The sequence below is a fragment of the Miscanthus floridulus genome, chromosome 14 (assembly GCF_019320115.1).
Source record: "Miscanthus floridulus cultivar M001 chromosome 14, ASM1932011v1, whole genome shotgun sequence".
Taxonomy (NCBI): domain Eukaryota; kingdom Viridiplantae; phylum Streptophyta; class Magnoliopsida; order Poales; family Poaceae; genus Miscanthus; species Miscanthus floridulus.
The window spans coordinates 11,139,253-11,160,907 of NC_089593.1; the positions used below are offsets into that span (position 1 = coordinate 11,139,253).

The 21,655-nt window shown below is 42.0% G+C and overlaps 1 protein-coding gene, 1 non-coding gene and 1 pseudogene across 2 annotated transcripts; 1 reads left to right on the forward strand and 2 right to left on the reverse strand.

Annotated features, from left to right (window-relative positions):
- The first annotated feature begins 8,429 nt into the window (after positions 1 to 8,429).
- TRNAY-GUA (transfer RNA tyrosine (anticodon GUA)) lies at positions 8,430 to 8,515 on the forward strand. The gene is given in 2 exon segments: positions 8,430 to 8,466; positions 8,480 to 8,515. It is a non-coding gene; the product is annotated as a tRNA-Tyr (tRNA).
- Positions 8,516 to 9,341: 826 nt separating this feature from the next.
- LOC136504781 (nucleobase-ascorbate transporter 2-like) lies at positions 9,342 to 13,073 on the reverse strand (annotated as a pseudogene).
- Positions 13,074 to 18,154: 5,081 nt separating this feature from the next.
- Positions 18,155 to 19,790, reverse strand: LOC136506017 (senescence-specific cysteine protease SAG39-like). The gene is made up of 2 exons (XM_066501144.1): positions 19,146 to 19,790; positions 18,155 to 19,012 (listed from the first exon to the last, which is right to left on the reverse strand). Exons 1-2 carry the CDS (start codon positions 19,702 to 19,704, stop codon positions 18,339 to 18,341), a joined length of 1,233 nt encoding a protein of 410 aa, XP_066357241.1. The 5' UTR covers positions 19,705 to 19,790; the 3' UTR covers positions 18,155 to 18,338.
- Positions 19,791 to 21,655: the final 1,865 nt, after the last annotated feature.

The following is a 21,655-nucleotide window of genomic DNA, read 5'->3' on the forward strand; positions in this document are numbered from 1 at the left end:
AGAGAGTACGCATGAGTGTGCCTAATGGGCATAGCCCCCGAGCCCCTGGGCAATCCTAAAGGGGTCGGTCATGGAGTCTTCTTCGTTCGGGAACCACTGGACCCAAAGCTTAACATACCTGTATGTTAGGATCTCATCACTAGGCATGCATCCAAATTCTTGTACTCTCCGTGGTAGAGGATGCAGTCATTAGGACATGCATGTATCTTCTAGATTTCTAATCCCAGAGGACAGACGACCTATTTTGTTGTGTATGTAGTGACGAGCAAATCGTTTGCCTTCAGAAGCATCTTCTTTGCAGTAGTCAGTAACTCTCTAAATCCCTTGTTGGATACACCATTCTTTGCCTTCCGTTGCAGCAATTCAAGTGTGCTACCCAACTTTTTTTGCCCCTCTTCACAAGTCGGGTATAGCAATTGCTTGTGATCCTCTAGAATGCGCTCGAACTTAATCTTCTTCTTTTCACTTTCGCATTCTCTCTGTGCATCATGGATGGCCTGACCAAGATCATCAGCGGGCTTATCTTCAACCCCTACCTCTTCTTCATCTTTTCCCATTGTAGTATCATCAAAGGCACCGTATTCAGCAAACCCATGAATAATAATGTTGTCATCATCTCCTTCTTCTTCTTCTTCTTCTTCTTCTTCTTCCATTATAACACCTCTTTCTCCATGCTTAGTCCAACAAATATAGTTTGGCATGAAACCCGACGTAAACAGGTGTTCATGAAGGATCCATGAGCAAGAATAATCCTTCTCATTCTTACATAGAACACATGGGCAGCACATGAAACCATTCCGCGTGTTTGCCTTGGCCACATTTATGAATTCATGCACGCCCCTAATGAACTCTGGGGAGCGGCTGTCCACGTTGTACATCCATTGCCAGTTCATCTGCATTACATGACGTACACCACATCAAAAACTTGTAATAGCCCATATTATACAACATGCATGATTAGTAGTTAATTAAAAGATCCAAAATATCCATCAATCAACATGATTAATTAATATCCTATACCACACAGCTATTTCACGTACTATCAAACATTAATTTATTAAAGCCTTGATACAATGTAGACAATCCCAAATAGCACTAAACAAACTAAACCTACAATGCACTTCAGCAGAATAAGGATTTCATGACCAATTCCAACTAAAACAGACAGATCATTCTTCTGTTGGTTCATTGCCTCATCATACAAAGGTGCACCCTCATCAGTCACCTAGTCACCTTTGCAAGAGATTTTTGGACATGCTCAACATACTCTTTCTCCTAGTACCAACCGCCACATGATCCAGTTTCATCCCACTAAAATTACAATAACAATTCAAGAACTTTAATCAAAATCATCACAAAAAATGGCTACAAATCATAACAAAACATGACAAAAAAACTCACTTCACGATCCAGGCACGTGTAGAAGATGCGCCCTTGGTTGGGATCCTTCTTCTTCACCCTGTACTCCCTCATAGTCTCCTGCTCACACTTGCCGCACGCAATGAGAGGGAGGTCCGACCTCAGTCGCTTAGGGACCCCATGCGAGGCCGAGGACCTAGAAGCAGTCGCCATCTACGACTCTCTATACTCATTTTCATCGACTACTATAAATTTCTCATTTTGTGAACCATGAAATTAAATGAGCTATATACTAAAAAAACCTTATATGTCTCTATTTCTAAACTATCATGAAATGAAGCAATGAAAGGTGCATACTAGTTTTGATGAGCTACTATAAGATTCCTTCATCTACATATGCAAACTATCAAGTGATTTTGAGCTCAAATGGCATATAAATAAAAAATATTCACCATTATTCCCAATCTAGAAAACCAAAAATTTCTCTATTTCTATACCATTAAATGAGGCAATGAAAGATGCATACTAGTTTTGATGACCTACTATAAGTTTTCTTCATCTTCATATTCAAACTATCAATTGATTTCGAGCTCAAATGGTATATAAATAAAAAAATCCACCATCATTCGTAATCTAACAAACCAAAAATTTCTCTATTTCTAGACCACGAAATGTGCCATTCTAGTGATGAAACATGGGAGGATGAAGTTGGTAACCTTTAAAACCGAAGAATGGATGGAGGAATGAAGTCTTCACCAATCCCGCAAGCATGAACTGCTTCCACGATCAAGAACAGAGAGCAGGCAGAGAGCTTGAAATGGCTCGGGCTGGGGGAGGAAGTATATAGCCTGGGACATGTAGTCCTGGTTTGTGGTATAAACCTGGACTATAGGTAGAATTCTAGTCCCGGTTGGATCCACCAACCAGGATTAAAGGATTAGTCACGGTTGGTAGCTCCAACCGGGACTAGAGGGTGAACTTTAGTCCTGGTTTGAGCCACCAACCGGGAATAAAGGTCCCCTCCTACTCCCCTCTAGCAAAAGCTACGCCTCTAGCCGTTAGGTAGAGGACTTTAGTCCCGGTTGGTAGCTCTAACCAAGACTAATCCTGTCTTTAGTCCCGGACCCAAAAATGATGGGGACAAAAATCTACAACCGAAAGTCTGTTCTCTGCTGGTGCTTTCTAGGCCCGGAATGCCTCATGCCTCATTCCAGAACAAACCGAACGGAGCCTAGATCGGACGCTCTAATGAGTCCAAAAATTTGGTTTTTTATTCGGGCAGACGATCTAAAGTGTTTGCGACTGTGTGTAAGGATATACTGCCCATTGCAACCAGGTTATTAGCTAGAAAGCAAGTCATGCCCAAGCCAGTGATATAAAAAGGAGCTGTATATACCAAGCCAAAAGAGGTAGTGGTGCAATGGTGCTTCTTCCTCTTCCTCTGGTCTCTCTATGTCTAGATCTATCTTCCTTTCCAATTCCAGTTCTTTATTCTTCCACCGTCATAGCGGCGGAGCCTGGGAGGGCAAACACAAATGATGCGATGCATCTAAAGCTTTTGGTTAGACACATCAGTGTACTCATTGCAGCTATCTGTCCAAGCTAATTTCTTCTCACGAGGACTAAATGAGCGAAGAAAGACAAAGCAATTGAGAAACTAGGTAGCTTTGGATAACTCCTATTTTTAGTCCTAGAAAGAATAAAGAAAAGTCACCTAAATGAGACGACCTCTTTGTCCTTCTCCTCGTAATCTCCTTGTACCTTGAAGATTAGATTGGCCTTTCTCTTCCCCTTTGTGAGGGTATCCGTTTGTTTAGAGGTCACCATAGAATCATTTTTGACGGACCTCATAGAAATTACCCCCACAGATGTATTGGTTGGTAGCACTCCATCCACACAGATACTAGCGTAAATCAAAGATGACATCAATGCTTTTGGAGCTCCCCTTGAATGTACGTGTAGGTGTAGCAGAGTTAATTTCACTACAATATATTCTTGACGTTTGTGTTCTTTTTCCTTACTGTAAGACCCTAATTTACGTTTTGCAATAAATAAAATTTTCTAGAATTAATTACCACTAAGACCTAATTAATGGAAGAGGAAAATGTATTTTTTAAAATCAAATCAAACATGATATATGTTGTAAAAAATTTTGTGCCACTCATGTCATGTGCATAGTGTTTTTTTAATTTTTGGAACACACATAGTTTAATTAGTACTTAAAATTCTTTCCAAAATTATTTGCAAAAAAGTTTTAAAAGCTAACACTTCAGGCGGCCCGACATCTCTTCTCTCTCCGTTTTCTTTTTCCAGCAGGCCCCTTTCCCCACCCAGGCCGAAGCTCACTCCGTCCCTCAAGCCCAACTCTTCCATCTCCCGGCCCAAGGCCTGCTTGCAGTGATCACAAATAACTACATATTGGGTGATTACTAAGGCCTTATGATAGTTCAATTGCTCATGCATGTGCACGCTATCTATATCTATATCTATATATATATTTATATCTATATACCTAATAATAAAGAGACAAAATTTTCAGCCATTTTTTTCGTCCATCTATTTTTTTGTTTGTCTCCCTCTAACTACATGACAATGAAAAGTTTCTTCCGTCCGGACTTATATATATACAACGCATACTCATACAAGTTAGAATAGCTCTTGTCTAGCGTGATACGGAGTCCGATTCCAAAACGTATTGGGTAAGAGCTAAAAAAAAATTTGGGCAATAAAATTTTGATCAAGTCCAGTCCGTAGTTCCTTTATCCACGTCATTTTCTTTTCCGCTGCCATATATTTTTTTCTATTTTTTCGGTAGTTGTCAAGCTTCCGTAACGTAATCCACCTCAACATGGTCGATTTTTCTGTTCTAATTTCCTTTTCTCACATGCACACGCCAGCCACGCAAAGGTATTTTCGGAATTTTTTTTCGTCGGTGCACATGGTATGCTGATTCTTTTAAAAAAAATCTTCCAATGGCTAATATGCACGGATGATCAGCTCGGCAAAAAAATGGACCGATGGCCAATTGCTTCCATGTTACTCTCTCCTCCCCAAAATAAGTGATGTTTTTTTTTACCTTTTAATATCGTGTTTGACCATTTGTCTTATTCAACTTTTTATGCAAATTATAAAATAAATAAATCATTATTAAAGTATCTTTAATGATAAAATAAGTCATAACAAAATAGATAATATTTGTATAAAATTTTTGAATAAAACGAATGTTCAAACAAGATATCTAAAAGTCAAAAGCGTCACTTTGTTTGTGACGGAGGGAGTAGCTTATAAGGGGAAAAAGACGCAGCCAGTTCGGACACAAACAAAAACTGTACTTTGGAACGGACAGAGAAACGGATGTCAACCAAAACTAGACTCAGGAACAGACAAAAAATTAGAAAGAAAAGGTAAAACAAACCCGGATGCGTCCAACGGAAATCGTATATAGATTGTACCTGGCTCACGAGGAAAATCCCTCCACTCGCATAACTAGGAATCCTAATTCTATTTCTATACCTATATCTATACGTCAAAACCTGAGCTCGGAGTCACAAGTTGTCTCGGATTGCACGTCGTCATGTTGGTTTCCCAAGCATGCACGTTCGAGATTGCCTCTAGCTCATGGTGTCTCCGTATACCAGCTCCGGTCCAGTTACCTTGACCGTATTACTTGCGTCTTTTTTTTTTCCAGCTCACAAGTCACGTATCCCATTTTTCTTTTGGCGTGTGGAACCTCCGTTCCGTGTAGGAGATCGTCGGAGTCAATCCGCTATTTCCAATCCGAACATAGCACGATCTTGGTGGCTACAAAAAAAAAAATAAATGCGCAATGTCACACATCAAAATTTCTGATTTTGGGCCGTGCATAGATAACACTAAATAAAATAAAAGGTTTTAATATTTGGATAAAATTTACCAAGTTTAGTTTTAACTAGCGTAAATTTTATTATAGAAAAAATGTGAATTTTTAAAGTTTTCTAATTTGACAGGGTTTTCCTTGATGTGATGTTTGTCTATTGCTTGACTTTGTGTCTTGTCAGTGAGTAAAGTTTTCTAAACGCGTTTAGTAAGTCAACCTTCCTTCTTCGGCTCATCTGCCTTTTTCTTAATTAAATCCTTGCTTTCTCAAATCTCATTTGGAGTTTTTTTAGATCCTTTTATTCTGCTCCAAATCACTCATTTGAGTATCCATCAACCTATCTCGAAAAGCTTCCCAGGAATTATTTCGGCTTTCTGGAACATTTTCCCAATTTTCTAGGAGCATAATCTAAAATTTCTAGATGCTCTAGAATATCTTGTCATCGGCTCCAAAAACTTTATTTATTAGGTTCCTCCGTGTTCAATCTATCTCTGAAAATCTATCCCAAATTTTCTTTTGAGGCTTCAGAGTATTTTCTCGTGGCTTAAATACTAATTCTGGACTTTTCTAGAATTATTTTTAGTCGTGAGAATAAATAATGCTGAAAATAATTAATTCTCATCCTAGTCCGTCTCAGTCCAAACCTTTACTAATCGATCAAGGCTTGTACCATTCTCTCTCTCTCTCGTTGACACTTATCTAACTTTTCTTTTTTTTTATTTATTTCCTTTGTTCTGTGTGCTTTGACGTGATGACAATCCACGGAACTGGCCGTCAGCCTTTTTCACACAAGTACCTTTGTTTTCTTTTTCCCGGGATTATTGATCAGTCTAATCTGTATGCCGTGCATATCTCTCTCTTTTCTTTATCTTATTACTTATCTGCAAGTTGATCCACCGTCCGTTCTGTGCTGTGCTTTCGATCAAATCACCTCCGGCCATGCACTCCATCGAGCCGAGCGTACGTCCCCATCTGTGGCCAAAACCCGAACTACAGCCCGAGTGTCCAAGTCCTCTACACGCGCCGAGGCCTGGCCCTAGTCTCCTCGCGACATCACGCATCATATATCGCCCGTGCCCTAGTTTCCTTGTGAACCGCCGCGCCGCGCCGTCGACTCTGCCTTCGTGCCTTGGATCGTCGAATTCATCATGAAACTTGATCGGTGAGAATTCCAGGCACACGTTCCTGTCTCTCTCCATCACACGTGAATTGCACTGGCTAGATCCATCTGACTTTCTGTTCCTTTTCCATGCTGTGCGAGTGCGACCATCCTCCGTCTTTGATCAAGCAAAGGCATGCCTGTGTGTGCTTAGCAGGAACAGCCTTGAACGTCTGCCTGGCGCCTGCACCCTCTGCCCATTTTCTTCTAATCATCTACCTCCAGCCAATGGTGATTTAGCCATTTAATTATTCAATCTATATTCTTTAGTTTGGTCTCCACCTCAATGCCTATTAAATTCTGCAATCAGTTCCTTGAAGAATCACCCGTAGGGTGCCCGTGATGGCTATATACTGCATGCAAGGCAGGTTTGGCCAGGAAGAAGCAGAATTGCCACCGTACGTACCTGTTGATCGATCGTTTTTCCTCTGTTTTGCTCCGACTTGGTTGCGTTAGATTTGTGTCGATGCGATCTCGATGCTAGCAGCGTTGTTTATCCTGTCACATGTTTATATGTTTATAATTAAAATATTAAGTTAATTAATTTGCATGAAACTAGTTTGTAATTAAAAGATTAAAAGAAACATAGGACAATGTCGATCTTTTATTATTTGTTAATTTGATTAATAGCAACATAAATATGTTTTAAAATTGAATTTGGTTAGTTTAAACACATTCTTATATACGAAAATCAAATTAGATGCTATCACTTGTTTATTTCTTTTGCAAATTAAAGTTTAAATGGCTTAAACAATATGAGATATATGTTTATAAATATAATATGATTAACTTTTTAAAATTAAGTCTGTTCTTATTAATTAGAATTAATACTACTCACATAGTTTTTCTTAGTTATCATAAATCAAGCTCGTAGTTGTTTCTTTTATAATATAAAACTCCCAGTAGTCATTTCCTTTTAACGATAGTTCCGTTCTCAGCTTTTCTTGTGATCTTATGACCGTAGCAGCTAGCTCTCTTTTAGTATGTTGTTTTCTCTCGTGTGGTATACTGTTCTTAGCTGCTTCTATTTGTTGTTTGTATGTTTGCTGGTGTGCATGGTTGCTACGACGTGTGAGTAGAAAGAGACCATCTGTGAGCGTTGAAGATCAGATGTTGTTGACCGAAAGCAAAGTATGAGGAAGTTTGAGCAAATATAAAAGGCAAGTATAATATGAGGCTCCTTGTTTCCTAATAACATTATAATCATCTTTTCATGTGCATGTGTCTAATATGATGAAACATTAAGGACCTTACCTAGTATACTTTTATTACCTTGTTCCTTACTACCTACTGGGTTTATGCATATGGGTAGTTCTTGCTAGTTGCTCTACTTTAATGATGAAAGCTCTATAATATTGGCTAATGGCATATCAATGATGTTTAAAATGTGCTTTTTAGCAACATGGAATCTTAAGAACTTATCTGTCAGCAAAATCCGGGACTTACAGTACAACTATGAGTGCTATATGACTGGCTTTAGTCAGGTATGAGGACCTTTTCTAGCTTGTTAGTGATTACCCGAAAGGGCGCAAAAGGGGCCTGACGAGTCGGGTATAGTGCAGCCTCTGTCCTTACGTGTATAGCCTACATGGAATGTGCCATCTGGAAGGGGAGCTCTACATCTACTTGCCGACTGGAAACCTAGCGGTCCTAACTTGTCAGACGGTCCTACATCATAGTAAATTTATCTTGAAATGTAGTTTTATAAAAGTATATATTAACCATATTTTATAAATATTTTATAGCAAAAAGTAACGGTTAAAGTTGTCTTTTGGAGATCATGTCGCTGTCCAAAACAACATCCTTTAGAAAACCAGAGGGAGTATAAATTTACGTGCGAGGTACCTACAAAGTTTGACCAATAAAATAATTGTTGGCAGCATTTTACATGGTAGTAGTTTAATTCAGAAACAACTAGGGTAACAACGATACGAGGAAACTAGGAGCTCCATGATCTAAGTTAATGAAAACTTGTATTCTCAGTAGAGCACTGAAGTACTTAATAAACAAACACGTCATCAGTATATTACAAATGCGAGTAGCATTTTTCACAAACCGACCTTAGCTCAGTTGGTAGAGCGGAGGACTGTAGTTGGTGCAGATCAATCCTTAGGTCGCTGGTTCGAATCCGGCAGGTCGGATATTTTAGCCCCCCCCTTTTTTTTGCTTCAGATCTTATAAGATTTATTTAATTACTCCAATGTAAAGAACACGTGATTAAGTTTGCTGTATCAACTACTTTTAAGAGCATTGTAGAATTCTATATTGTAAATAAATAAAATAAAATCATTGTTCAAACTTTTATAGGACGTTTGGTTTGAGGAATGAAGTTGTTCCTCATCTTCCCATTTCTCACTTTTCTGTTTGATTTGCATAATGGAATAAGTTAATTCATGATTACCTCATTCTCACACGCTAATTATTAGTACGAGTATAATAAGCAGTGGAGTGATTGCACCAAATAAGAATAATGAACTAATGCTACACTATATCACTTGTTTCTCAAACCAAAAACCCCCCTAAATACGTTAGGGAGTGCATTTCACTAGTCACCAAATCAGTAACACATTTAGCAACCGCAGCCACTGTGATACATGGATGTTCTACCCATATTAAAATTGGTACATGAGCACATGACTTTTTAGTTCCATGACAATACGACATTGAGCTGCTAAATGAGCCCACCTGATTATCTATAACGAAGTAATACTTAGACCATTTCCATAAAAAAAGGGATTATTGCTTGAGTGTTGAATACTAAAAAATGCGGCTCTCTCTTCATGTAAACAGTGCTTTTTAAATGCTTTCATAATTCATAACCGAAAAAAATTACGCAAGAGCAAGAAAGTGAACCCGAAATATATAATCGATTCTCATTGCTCATTTCCGACAACCAAACGAAGTATGTACACAAGCACAGCCACCCCAGCTTGAATGAAGGAACATCCCAACAGATACGACAGCAGTTTCTTATCATGTATGCTCTCCATTCCGACAAAGTACGTAGAAAAGCCAAAACGTCTTCTAATTTAAAACCGAGGGAGTACAATGCCTTCTTCTGCCTCCACTAGCCCTAACTCCTCTTCTTCTCTAATATCTATGGAAGCCAAACCATAGTTACAATGATACTGTTGGCTAGACTCACTCTACGGTTGGCTTCAGTCTTTCACTAGAATCCTACTGTTGACTCACGAAGCCGGGAAGAAGCGGTTGAGACTGAACGGCAGATTGTAGAACTCCACAGTCCGGCTGTCGCAGCGGAACGTCCGAAACCTCGCCCACCATGGCATCCCACGGTCCCTGTCTCTGTTCCTCGCCTGCAGGGTGTTGTCCAGCACCATCGAGACGATGAACCCGACGGTGGCCGGCGACGAGAAGACGGTGTTGATGAGGTCGTTGAACTGCATGTCGCATGCACAAAAACGGTTAAGGTCTAGTTCAGACTTCAGAGATCAAAGTTTTCAGCTAAGCTGGGAGAAGGATCAGTGATCACATACCCATCCAGCTCTAGTGTGCGCCGGTTCACGGTGATAGCTCGTCGTGAACTGGTGGAAGTAGTTCGGGATGGAGATGCCAAGGTAGAGTGAGATGCCGAGGACGAAGAGGATGCGCGTCGAGTTCATGTTTGTGAACTGCATAAAGGAGAGCCCCACAGCACCTGACAACACCAAAACAAAGGGGTTGGTTTGGACTTTGGAGAGCTGATTTTTTTTTTTTTAATAAAAAGGTAGGAGCTCTGCCGCTCAATTAAGTAAGGCAGCAGCTCTTTTTTTTTTTGGAGAGCTGAAATCTGGTGAAGTAGCAAAGGCAGTAACAAACTATGGAGACATAAAAATTTCCTTTTGACATCTGCAAGTAAAGAAAGTACGTACCAACATAGCCAAACAACACGCAGTACATGGCAGCAAACAGTGTGAATGGAATCGAAGCGAACAATGCTCCGAATCGCCCTAAAAGATCATATAACATAACATGTGTTCAACAACAGAGAAAGTAAAGCTTGATACAGTATCGTTTTATTTACTGTGCTGGAAATAATATTCTACCTAGGATGGAGAAGAAGATCATGAAAACAGCAGAAATCTGGATTACTCTTCTGCTGCCAATCCTTGTTGATCATAAGAGACCGACGTTCTCCCTGAGTTGGGCAAAGTAAAGTAATATACACAAGAGCATGGCATTGGCATGACACTGGAAAATTGGTTCATGCAAACTTGGCGTGACAAAGAAGCAGAAACACTCACACAGAGACGGTAGAGCCGCTCACAGTACCAAATAACCCGTCGAACAGCAGCCCGATTCCCTGATTTTTCACATATTTACGTCACAAGAAAGAGGAGAAAATAAATAATAATCTTCTTCTCAACGGAGGAATTTCCAGCTAAATATTTTTTGTCATTGTTTCCAAGCTAGCACATGGCAAGAACTAACTAACCTGGCATCCAATGCCCCTGCTCAAGACAAATGGCGGTGGAGGCGTCGCGCTTGCCAAACGGGCAGCAGCCTGAAATGCTGCCGTAGACTGCAATGCTCAAAATATTTTTCAGACAAATCAGATCAGCATGATGTCAACTAACTGAACATTACATGGTACCATGGACAATGGAGTGTTATTGTGTTAATTACGTCTATCAAGGACACCACCACAGCAGCCATCATACCAAATGAATGGTCTGCGCTGAAAGTGGGCAGACCCCACTGCAGCGGATATGGAAGCCTAATCCTGAGAAAATGTTCAGACAAGTACATAAATTCCATAAGTGTGAAATGATGAGATGAAAATATATAGAACAGTGGGAGGAGGCATCAGTCTACAGACCATGGTGCAGTTGTGATGAGATTGGCACGGTCAGTTCGGCAGTTGAGCTGAGTGAGCACCGGACTATGCTTGTATGCTCCACTGACAGTGAGGATTTGGGCATATAACCAAACCAGTGCTATGGAGATTAGCACTGAGAACCTCTCGAATATTGGGAAATGGCACATTTGTACATGCTTCAGATATTGTGAAAGTGCAACAAACAGGACGAGCATCGGAAGACCGATTTCCACGCAGGTTGCAATCTGAGACATCAAATATATTATTCGAAAGGATAAGAGCAAATTGTCAGTGTTAACAACATGATGACTCAGCAAAGAAATAGTACTAGTAAGATCTTTTACCACTGGGAATCCTCTCTCAAAAAGGCCAATCCCTAATAGTGCAACAACTGGAACCATCCCAAGTGGGCTGAAGAACCTGCAACAGTGATATCAAAACAACATTTTAAGATTCCTATCGTCAGTCCGAAGGTTGCTGCCATATCCCATCACTTTTCCTGAAAGTGATGCCCACTTCTTAAATTGAGAACCCAAAGTAGATCATCAAAGGCCCAGTGCTAGTATAAATAACAGCGAATAACCTACTGATCGGTCAAATAGCCCCAATGTCAACAAATATGAACTATAAAGCCAAAAGTTGCACATACAAAGGAACAGTGACTATTTCCCTATGACGACAGAATTAGTAGTATATGACAGGGACAGACGAGTATTTGAACATTAGATCACATGACACATCAACTGAATGAATGACTCGTCTGTACCTGCAGCATATCCCCCACAACTGGCTGTAGCCAAGCACTATCTGAATGCAGGAGGATATTATCTGGGCCCCCTGTATGGCTCTCATGGCTACTTTGAACCTCTGCAACAAGAGAAAACATGTGAGATGAATACTAATACACTAATTAGTTAGAAGAAAGTAAACATTGCATGCTTACTGTGTGGTCATCAGCAATTTGCATCAGCGAGGGATCACTGATTATTGATATGACTGGGATTACAAATGCATATGATCCACCAATAACCGTAGGCAGGCGAGTTCCAAACAGAGTTTGCAGCAGTGTATTTATGCCAGTCACAAACAGCACTGTCTGTACCACAATTGCCTTGTCATGCTGGAAGCAAACAAACGGACAAACATTCAGGATATATTCTATCACTGAAAAACAGTACATAAAGAGGTCATTATCCAAAAAGAAGAATTCTGGACACATGCAAGTCATACACTAGTGTGAACACAACAGGAGATATATTAGTTTTAAACATAAAAGCTATCAGTTCTCTAACACTAAGTACTACCAGATATATATGTACTGAAGTGCATGTGAAATGAAAATAATAACACTACCAATACCAGTTATTACACATTTACACTGGACATGACGATTTCAAAGACAACTCTTTTTGCTTTCAAATGACATTGATAAACTAGAATCCAATCTAACCATTCAATTTTCAAATTCTGTTTGGAGATAAATACCATTACACCAATATACACAAAACAATCAGATAGCGCATCATCTATTCAGTGACAAAGTTGAACAATGAAAGGATTCTTACGGCATTTCCTCCCATGAGGGGAACCAGCAAGGTGGGGATGATCACTGCCGTCCCCAAGCAAAGGATGAAATGCTGGAAACCCAGCATAATACACCCTCCTGCGCCATCAAACAGATTACAGAGATTTAGTGCCATAAAGACATAACACAGCTAGATGAATGAATCATGCAAGCTTAGACACCTGAGTACTTACCCCAGGATGGGTTGGAGTCTATACAGTACTCCATTCCAGCCAGCTGATCCATGATGGGAGGGTGGGTAATCTCCTCTGGCTTCATGTTAGCCATCTCCATGGGAGACACCTCCTCTGCTATGTCCACGATGATCAACACCAACCAAAGCAGGAAAAGAAAACAGCTTCAGCATTTATTCCATAGGGAAGTTTAGTCAGGTAGGACAGCAGTAAAGTTGCAAGCTTTAGTGAGTTATGTCCCTAGAGCATCAGATGCAAGAGGAATTCATTCCTCAGAAAAAATAAAGAGCCATTCTTTTCCCACAAAGCTATGCAAACTTTCAGATGCACAACAATCCGGAAGGGTTGCAAAACAATCCTAACCTTCCTCAAACATGAAACTGAAATTGCGAAAACATGTTAATGAATGATCAAGAACTTAATCAGGGTATCCTATCCAGAGAGGACAATAAACCCTCAATGCTGATGAATTCACCTACACAAGAGACCCCAAAAACCAACAAAATCACAGCAGGAAATGCTCACCAAAAACCATCTCGATTCTCGAACACGCAAGAGAGCTGCATATCAATGTTCACCAAACCAGCATGCTGACGATACTACAAAATGCTTTGAGAAATAGGCAAAGCATCAAGGGAAAATTCCCCATTGAGAATGCTACTGAATGCTACAAAATTCTCTCAGATCCACAAGTGTGTCAAAGCAAGCCAGGAAGGTGCTCGATTTATAGGCCTTGGGGGCTGCAGTAACAGAAACTAATTCTTGCTCTCAAAATCATGCACTTCATCTCATTGCTCTCCCTCCCTCCCTCCCTCCCTCCCTCCCTCTCTCTCTCTCTCTCTCTCTCTCTCTCTCTCTCTCTCTCCAGACTGAGTCTGTCCACAAGATGTGCCACTGCAAGTGGGCCCACACCCATATAATGTTAAGACTTCGAAGCTTTCTATCTCTAAGGTTGTTGGGCAGTGATGCAATAGCAAAGCAGTAGCTTTCTATGTTTCACTAAATTGTTTAATAGGGTAATAGTTGTAAGTATGTGCCGCTAAGAGTGGGGCCCATCTACTAATAACGTTTGCCTAATAATTTTATATCTATAACATTGTTTGGCAGTGATCCACAGACACAGACAAACAATCTTACAGATAGAAAGATGTTGCTTGGTTCTCAGTGTCTTATGAAACACAATCTTTAAGATACAAAGCTAGGTACTTTATAACTCAGACAATCTTAGAGATGAAATGTGCTATTTAATTATCATCGCTTTGCTATGGCAAACGATCTTAGGGATTGAAAACTAATACTAGTCACATTTAGATACCAACTTTTTATCTCTAAGATTATGAGGTACCTTAATGAAACCTTGCCTTGTGTGTGTGAGTGGAGAGGGAGGCGCATTGTAAGGTTTCTAAACTAATTTTTTATTCTTCCTGATATAAAGATGTTTTCTATCTTTAAGATAGGTAGTTCCACGATAATGAATTATGTGCCTTTATGAGTGGGCCCATCTACTAGTAACAATCAAATACCAACTTTTCTATCTCTAAGATTTTCTAGGGGCATTGTAAGGGTGTCTCCTAATTTTTTATTCTTCTTAATTAATATAAAGATGCTTTCTATCTTTAAGATAGGTAGTTCCATGACAATGAATTATGTGCTTTTTTTATGAATGGGCCCATCTACTGGTAGCATTCAAATACTAGCTTTCTATCTCTAAGATTTTCTAGTTCTCTACTAGTAAAACTACAATGCTATTAGGTGACAATGCAAGTAAGGCACATTTACTAGTAGCATTTATGAAATAGCTGTCTATCTGAGATTATTTGGCAGTGTGATATCAATGAGTTGTGCCACTGAGTCCATCTACAAGTAAAGTTTCAAAATCATCTTTCTATCTCTATGATTATTCAGTAGTGAGGCAATGACAACCAGGCAACAACTTTCTATCTCTAAGATTGTTTGGCAGTATGATAACTATTAGTTATGTCCTACCACAAGTAGGGCCCATCTATTAGTAGTGCTATTCACATGCCAGCTTTGTATCTCTTAGATTTGTGTTGGCACTAGTGACACAATAGCAACTAAGGAAAACTATTATATCTCTAAGATTTTTCCGCGGTGTAACAAAAGTGAGGGATGTGCCACAAATAGAAGCTAAAAGAATCACGAAGTTCTTAATTAATAAACAACAATCATTATAGCTTAAGAAACTACTAATTATGCGAGTAAGGAATCATGCATTATTCACCTCTTGGTGGTTCCATGTAGTGAGGGGAAGAAGCAGCGTCATCATCATCATCAATGTTGGTAGGAGTGATGTGGCAAAAACCAACAGGTACAACAGTAGGAGTTGAACCTGTGGCTTCTTTATGCTCACAACAGCTGCATTGTGGATCTGGCATGTTTGACCACCAGCTTGTAATAAATAAGATGAGACGATCAAGAAACCTTGCCATTGAGAAGGTTTATGAAACTTTTGAAGAGTAGTTGCTTGGGTTTGAAGCTGAAACAGTAGAACAAATCTTTCAGGATCAATTCGAGACACTCCTTATTATCTTCTCAATATATAAGAAAGTGAATAGATCCAACTTCATTCCACGAAAGCCTTTTGCTGAATCTTAGAAAGTTACCAAATATGTGTCGATCTATCCCAGATTTGTAGGGCGGAACTTAGTAATTGTTGTTGTAGACCGGAATCTTCAAACACCCGCTGGTTGATGAACAAACATAGGCCCAGATGGGAACAGGAATCGTGAAATAAGAGCAAGCGAAAGGAGTATGGGGGTGCAAAATATCACTATTCATCCTTCCCATCAATGCCGCTTGAGGGCAGTATTTATAGGCTCCAGCGGCCATTATAGAGGACAGTATTGCCCCCGTACCTTTTCCAAATTCGCGGCATATTCCACAAGTCCAAGGGCAATCCGGTCATATAGTTACACCGTCCCCAGCTAACGCCAAGTTGCATTCTTGAGTGGGGGCGGGGGGGGCACCTAGACCGGACCATCCTCGCTTCTGACCACCGGCTCCTTCCATCCCCTCTTTGCTCTCGGCCGAGGGAGGGACAAAGGAAGCATCCTCGCCTTTGTCGTGCCCCCGCTTTCCACCAAGACGAAACCCGGCGAGCTCCTACAAATGACGATGACCAAGGTACACCTTAGTGAAAAGATACATGATCCCACGGAATGGCGAATAGAGGCACGCCTATGATATAGAGAAAGTGTCGCTAAGTGCCTCAACACAAGAAGCTGAGGTACAAATGGGTCCTTGTAGGTTTACAACACCACAACATTTCTTGAAGTGATGGAGGTGGCATGGCCTTGGAACTCATGGCCAATAGCTTGTTTGCTTTGTGAGAAACATTGATGGATTGACAAAATACAAGGATGATCTTCAATGCACAATATGTATCAAAAGGGAGATTATGGAGGGCAGGTGTGGCATCATAGGGAGAAGGGATGACACAACTTACCATGGGTGGCATCCACGCGCTATGTACAAAACAGGGCTACAACTACAGCTTTTTCCAAGCAAAATGTTGAATGACCCTCAACGTCGAGCTCTCGGTCGTTTGGTTTTTGTGTGATTCAAACTCTCAACTAGTTTGGTCAGGGTTTAGAATTTAGAGGGCGGCTTTTTCGTGTGGGCTTTTCACTGAAGAGCATAAGATTATGTGAAGGTTGTCAGTGCCAGGATAGTCTGATGGATGCAACGATTAGTGGGTAGGGCTGCAATGCCACGATAGGCTTAGACTGTTTGAGGTGTGGAGGATTCTAGTTGGGTGGTGTCACTGCTAAGGCTGCCCCGTGAGCGTGATGGGAGAGGGTTGTGGAGATGGCAGGTTTCTAGCAGCGGGGAGGTATGAGTTGCATGACAGTGAGCTCATCGCAACAGAAAAAGGTAGTAGGCACCGTTGGATTAATATCATTGGGGCCAAACAAATGTGTCAACAACCCTCAAAAGACTCAAATCTAGACAGACATCCCCTTTCCAGAAGGGTGGCTCAGATATTAGACATCCCCTTTCCAGAACGGTGGCTCAGATATTAGGAATGAGTAGCACAATAATGTAACAGGGTTGTGGCTAAGGTGGCACTTTATTATGGTTGAGGAGATCAGGGAGTAAAGGGGCGAGCTTCTGGCAGTTGACTGGTAAGGAGAGTGGAGGGCTGACTAGGAAGAGGGCATGGTTGACCAAGACAAGGAACGAAAAACAGAGATATATATATATATATATATATATATATATATATATTACAAGAGATACCCTATACAAGTATTCACTACTACACAATTGATTTTTAGTAATGGAGGCTTTTTTTAGTAGAGTCGACTCTATCATCAAAACCCGCCTCTAAAAAAAGGGTTCCCAAGCCGGTCTACCTATAAAAATCAAAATTTTGAGGAGAATGGATGTACAATCGTCTCTAAAAATACGTGCATCATATAGTAAAATTCATAGCCTTTACCAATGAAGTTAGATGAAGAGAAACTTTATTAAAGTTGTATATGTCGAAGAGATCTACAACCTTGTAGTTGACAATTTTCTCATACGAAATCATTGAAATCCCACAAATTCTGTTTGAAGTTCTCACATTTAAAATTCATTTTTTTTTATTTTTCAAACGACATCATATGGATAAATGATGAAAACCAAAGTAACAGATCTTGAAAAGATATAAAACATCGCAATTGAGAAACTTTTTATTTCAAATAATCTATGGTCCCAAAAATTAATTTGAAGTCCTCACATATTGGAATTCAAAATTTTTAAACGACCTCGGATAGAGAAACAACAAAAAAACAAAGTTGTATTGCAATATCTATAACTTTTCAATTGAAGCCTTTTTCATTTGAATTCATTTGAGGTCTTTAAAAATTATTTAAAAATCCAATAAAGTAAATATAACGTATCTAGACTTTAGTCACAAGTGACTTTAGGGTGGAAGTGGTTGGGAGAGGTACGCGCAATGCTGGAAATTGCGATTTTGAGCCCCCACGGCCGCATGTATGCGTGTTTTGTGAGATATAATCACGTAACCATTTGACTTCTGTTGGGTTTCCCCACATTCAAAAAAAATGTTTTTTCCTACTTCTGATTTCTGAAATTTGATTTTTAGGGACGGTCCTGTCATCTTTACAAATCGTTGATTTCTAGAGACAGAGGTATCTCTACAAATCATTTCGATAGTGCCACCAACAACTTCAGTTTGTGTTAATTAAAAAGAAAAATACACCTTTAAGTTAATTTGGGGCCGTATCAGAGTAATGACATTTTTGGTCTTTTTTTTAATTATTATCCTTGTTGGTGGGCGTCTATGCATTGACTAGGGATAGTCTAGCCCCATGCCCAATGGGATTTCATATATGTGATCATCATCATCAATCAGGCATTCAGGCGACGGGATAGGAGGCCTGCACAGCGAGGCCGCAAACGCCTGCTGCATCGGTCGCCACGTCCCTTGCGATCTTGACATAGCCCCCCTCGCCCCAGCCGGTTCCCCAGGAGTTCTTCATCAACCAATACCTAGTGCCGTGCTCATCCGTGCCGTACCCCACCGCGGTGAGCGCATGGTTGAGGCTACTATTCTTACACCTGACGACGCCAGCCGCGCCATAGACTCCACTCGAGTAGTGCTGGAAAGCCCTGCTCCTGGCGTCGAGCGCCACAGACACAGGCTGCCTGGAGACGGCCAGCCGGAGCGCGCTCTCGTTGTTGGCGGGCACGTACTGGAAGCCCCGGATGGCGGCGACGGCCGGCTTCGTCAACGCGCTGCAGGTGCTCTGCACGGCTAGGTACGGGTAGGCCGACTCCTCGCTGAGCCCGCCGTTCCAGAACACACCGCTGGTGGCCGAGGGGACGACGCGGCTGTGGTTCCGACGACGGCGATGATCTTGCCCGGCGATGTACAGGAAGGCCTCCTCCATGTCGCCCTTGTTGCAGCCGCGGTTCTTCCTTCCGGTGGAGCAGTCCAGCAGCTGCTGCTCCGAGAGGGAGACCAGGTTGCCGGTCCTGATCGCGTGGATGCCCTCCACGGCCGCCACTGCGGAGAACGCCCAGCAAGACGCTGATGCATGTTTACATTGCATGCATGCATGCAGAAAGATTGTTACGAACATGCTAATAAGACGATTATTACGAACGGAAATTGCTAGCTATAGCTAGCTATATGTATGGAGAGAGAGCTCCTCAGTCCTCACCACACTGATCGGTTTGGTCCTTGACAGCGGTGACGGCGCCCATGGCTGTCCAGTTCCTGCTGGCCGGAACGTCCGACTCCGAGAGGCTCCCGTACATGAACCCCGGTATGCTGCCATTGAAGCGCTTACTGATGAGCCGTCCGACTTTGCCGACGTTGTCGTTAAGGTACATGGCCTCAAATTCCTCGCCGGTGAGGTCGGAGAACTTGTTAGTCGCCAGCCGCGGCCTCGACCTGCTGCTCTTGCCCCGCGCCGCCACAGCTGCCGCGTTGTAGGAGTCGACGAACTCGGCGTTGGACCTGAACACCTCGTAGCGCCGCGCCTTCTCGGCGTGGTCCTTGTACGTGCGCCCGTGCTTCGCCACCCACCTCTCGTACCGCGCCCTCATCGCCCTGTCGTGGGCGACGTCGTCCCCGTCGGCCACCACCGGAGAAGAGGCCTCATGGCGGCCGCCCGCCATCGCCGCGTGTGCCAAATTTGTGGCGCAGCACATGATAACAACGAGGGACAAGGCGTTTATCAGTGGTGGATTGGTGTAAGAAGACGTCGAGGCCATCATGTTAGCTAGGATGACGCGCTTAGCAAGAGCCAAGAGGTAGCTAGCTCTGTTTTCTTTCAGAAAGCAGTATTATGCACGCATGCGCTCTTAATTAGCTGATGAGGCTTATGGAGTAGTTACTAGAGTAGCTTGCATTGTGCATATATATAGTCATGGTGAACACACAGGAGATTTTAGTAGTGGAGTACGTAGTCATCAGTTTAATTATATAAATGTTTGGACCAAAGACATTAGGTCGTCCTCCATTATGAAAGTAGATAGAAAGCGAAGATAATCTGCTGGGGATTCTAGACGCGTTTTTGACAACCCCCAATCCAAGTTGCTTTGCTTATAATGGAGCACCATACAAGAATGCAAGAAGGAGGCAACACATTATGATGCCACAACATTTTAGTTGATTATGAAATACTTGTAATGGAGTACCATGCATGTAACTGATTATGATCCTACTATAGAAGAAGATCTGTAATCTTCTTCTCTTCTGTCCCACTATAGAAGTATGCGTGGACTTGTTCTCCAGATCGGCCCATCCAGTGATCGAGTTGGGTTCAAGTCATGAAAACCAACTGAAGGCCGGTCTAGACAGGGACACACTACAGGACACGGCTGATTTGCCAAGTGCAAAAAGCTTTGCCGAGCGCTTTCTGTTAGGCACTCGGCAAAGGCAATCTTTGCCGAGAGCCGGACCCAGCGGCACTCGGCAAAGATAGGCCGTCGGCAAATCTGCCTTTACCGAGAGCCGGACACTCGACAAACTTTAGCCGTCGCAAAAATTTTCCTTTGCCGAGTGCCGGGCGCTCAGCAAAGATTGGCCGTCGGCAAAAAAATCTTTGCCGAGTGCCGGGCACTCGGCAAAATTTAGCCGTCGGCAAAGGTGGCCGGCGTGACGGCGGCCACCTACCGTCAGCCTTTGCCGAGTGCCCCGCCATTAGGCACTCGGCAAAGGGTTTTTTATTTTTTTTAAAAAAAATTCTTTGCCGAGTGCCCTGTGACCTGGCACTCGGCAAAGGCTTCTTTGCTGAACAAATTAATTTTTTGTTTTTGTTTTTCTCGCCCCATTTTTTTTCTGGGTCCTTGCTACAGTAATTAAAACTCCATTTCAAAAGTTGGGACAATTTTGAGTTTTTTTACTATATTTCCTTAATTATTTTTGTTTCGTTGAATTTTTTCGACTATTTCAAATTTGAACTGCATGTACATGAAATAATGGAATTTGGTCATTCAAAAAATGGTATTCATGATGTTTGGCGTATGTTGAGGCCGTATCCAGGAACTCGCATGAAATTACGAGCATCTTGTTGTCGTAACATGACGATGTACTTTGCGGAAAAAGTGTATTTAAATTATATAAAATCCAAACGAAGTCCGAAAATCACGAAACTTGTCGAGGTGTCTTGTTATCGCATGTGGAGGCCGTGGTAAAAAATTGAGAAAGTTTGGAGCAAGTTGTGATGTCGGATGCCTAAAAGCCGAATAATAGTAAAAAACTCAAAATTGTCCCAAATTTTGAAATGGAGGTTTAATTACTGTAGCAAGGCCCTAGAAAAAAATGGGGCGAAAAAACAAAAAAATTTAATTTGCCGAGTGCCAACCTTGGCACTCGGCAAAGAAGCCTTTGCCGAGTGCCACATCACAGGGCACTCGGCAAAGAATTTAAAAAATAAAAAATAAAAAAACCATTTGCCGAGTGCCGCTGGGCCTGGCACTCGGCAAATCTTTTAACCTAAAGGCCCAGAATGGGCCGGCCCAACCCCACCCCCTCCTCACTCCTCTCCCACCCGCCCTCGCGTTTCCCTGCGCGCGCGCCGCCGCTGCCGCCCGCCCCGCCGCCGCTGCCGCCCTCCCGCGCCGCCCCCGCCATCGTCCCCCTCCGGCGAGGTCCTGCCGGGCCCGCCCCTACGCCCCCGTCCCGCGCCCCCTGCCCCCATCCCGGCGGCGCTCGCCCCGGCGC

Bases quoted from the DNA above. Each gene is read 5' to 3' on its own strand.
- LOC136506017 (XM_066501144.1), bottom strand. From the start codon at position 19,704: ATGATGGCCTCGACGTCTTCTTACACCAATCCACCACTGATAAACGCC. The intron at 19,013-19,145 runs GTGAGGACTGAG...AACATGCATCAG, and splicing joins GGACCAAACCGATCAGTGTG to CGTCTTGCTGGGCGTTCTCC.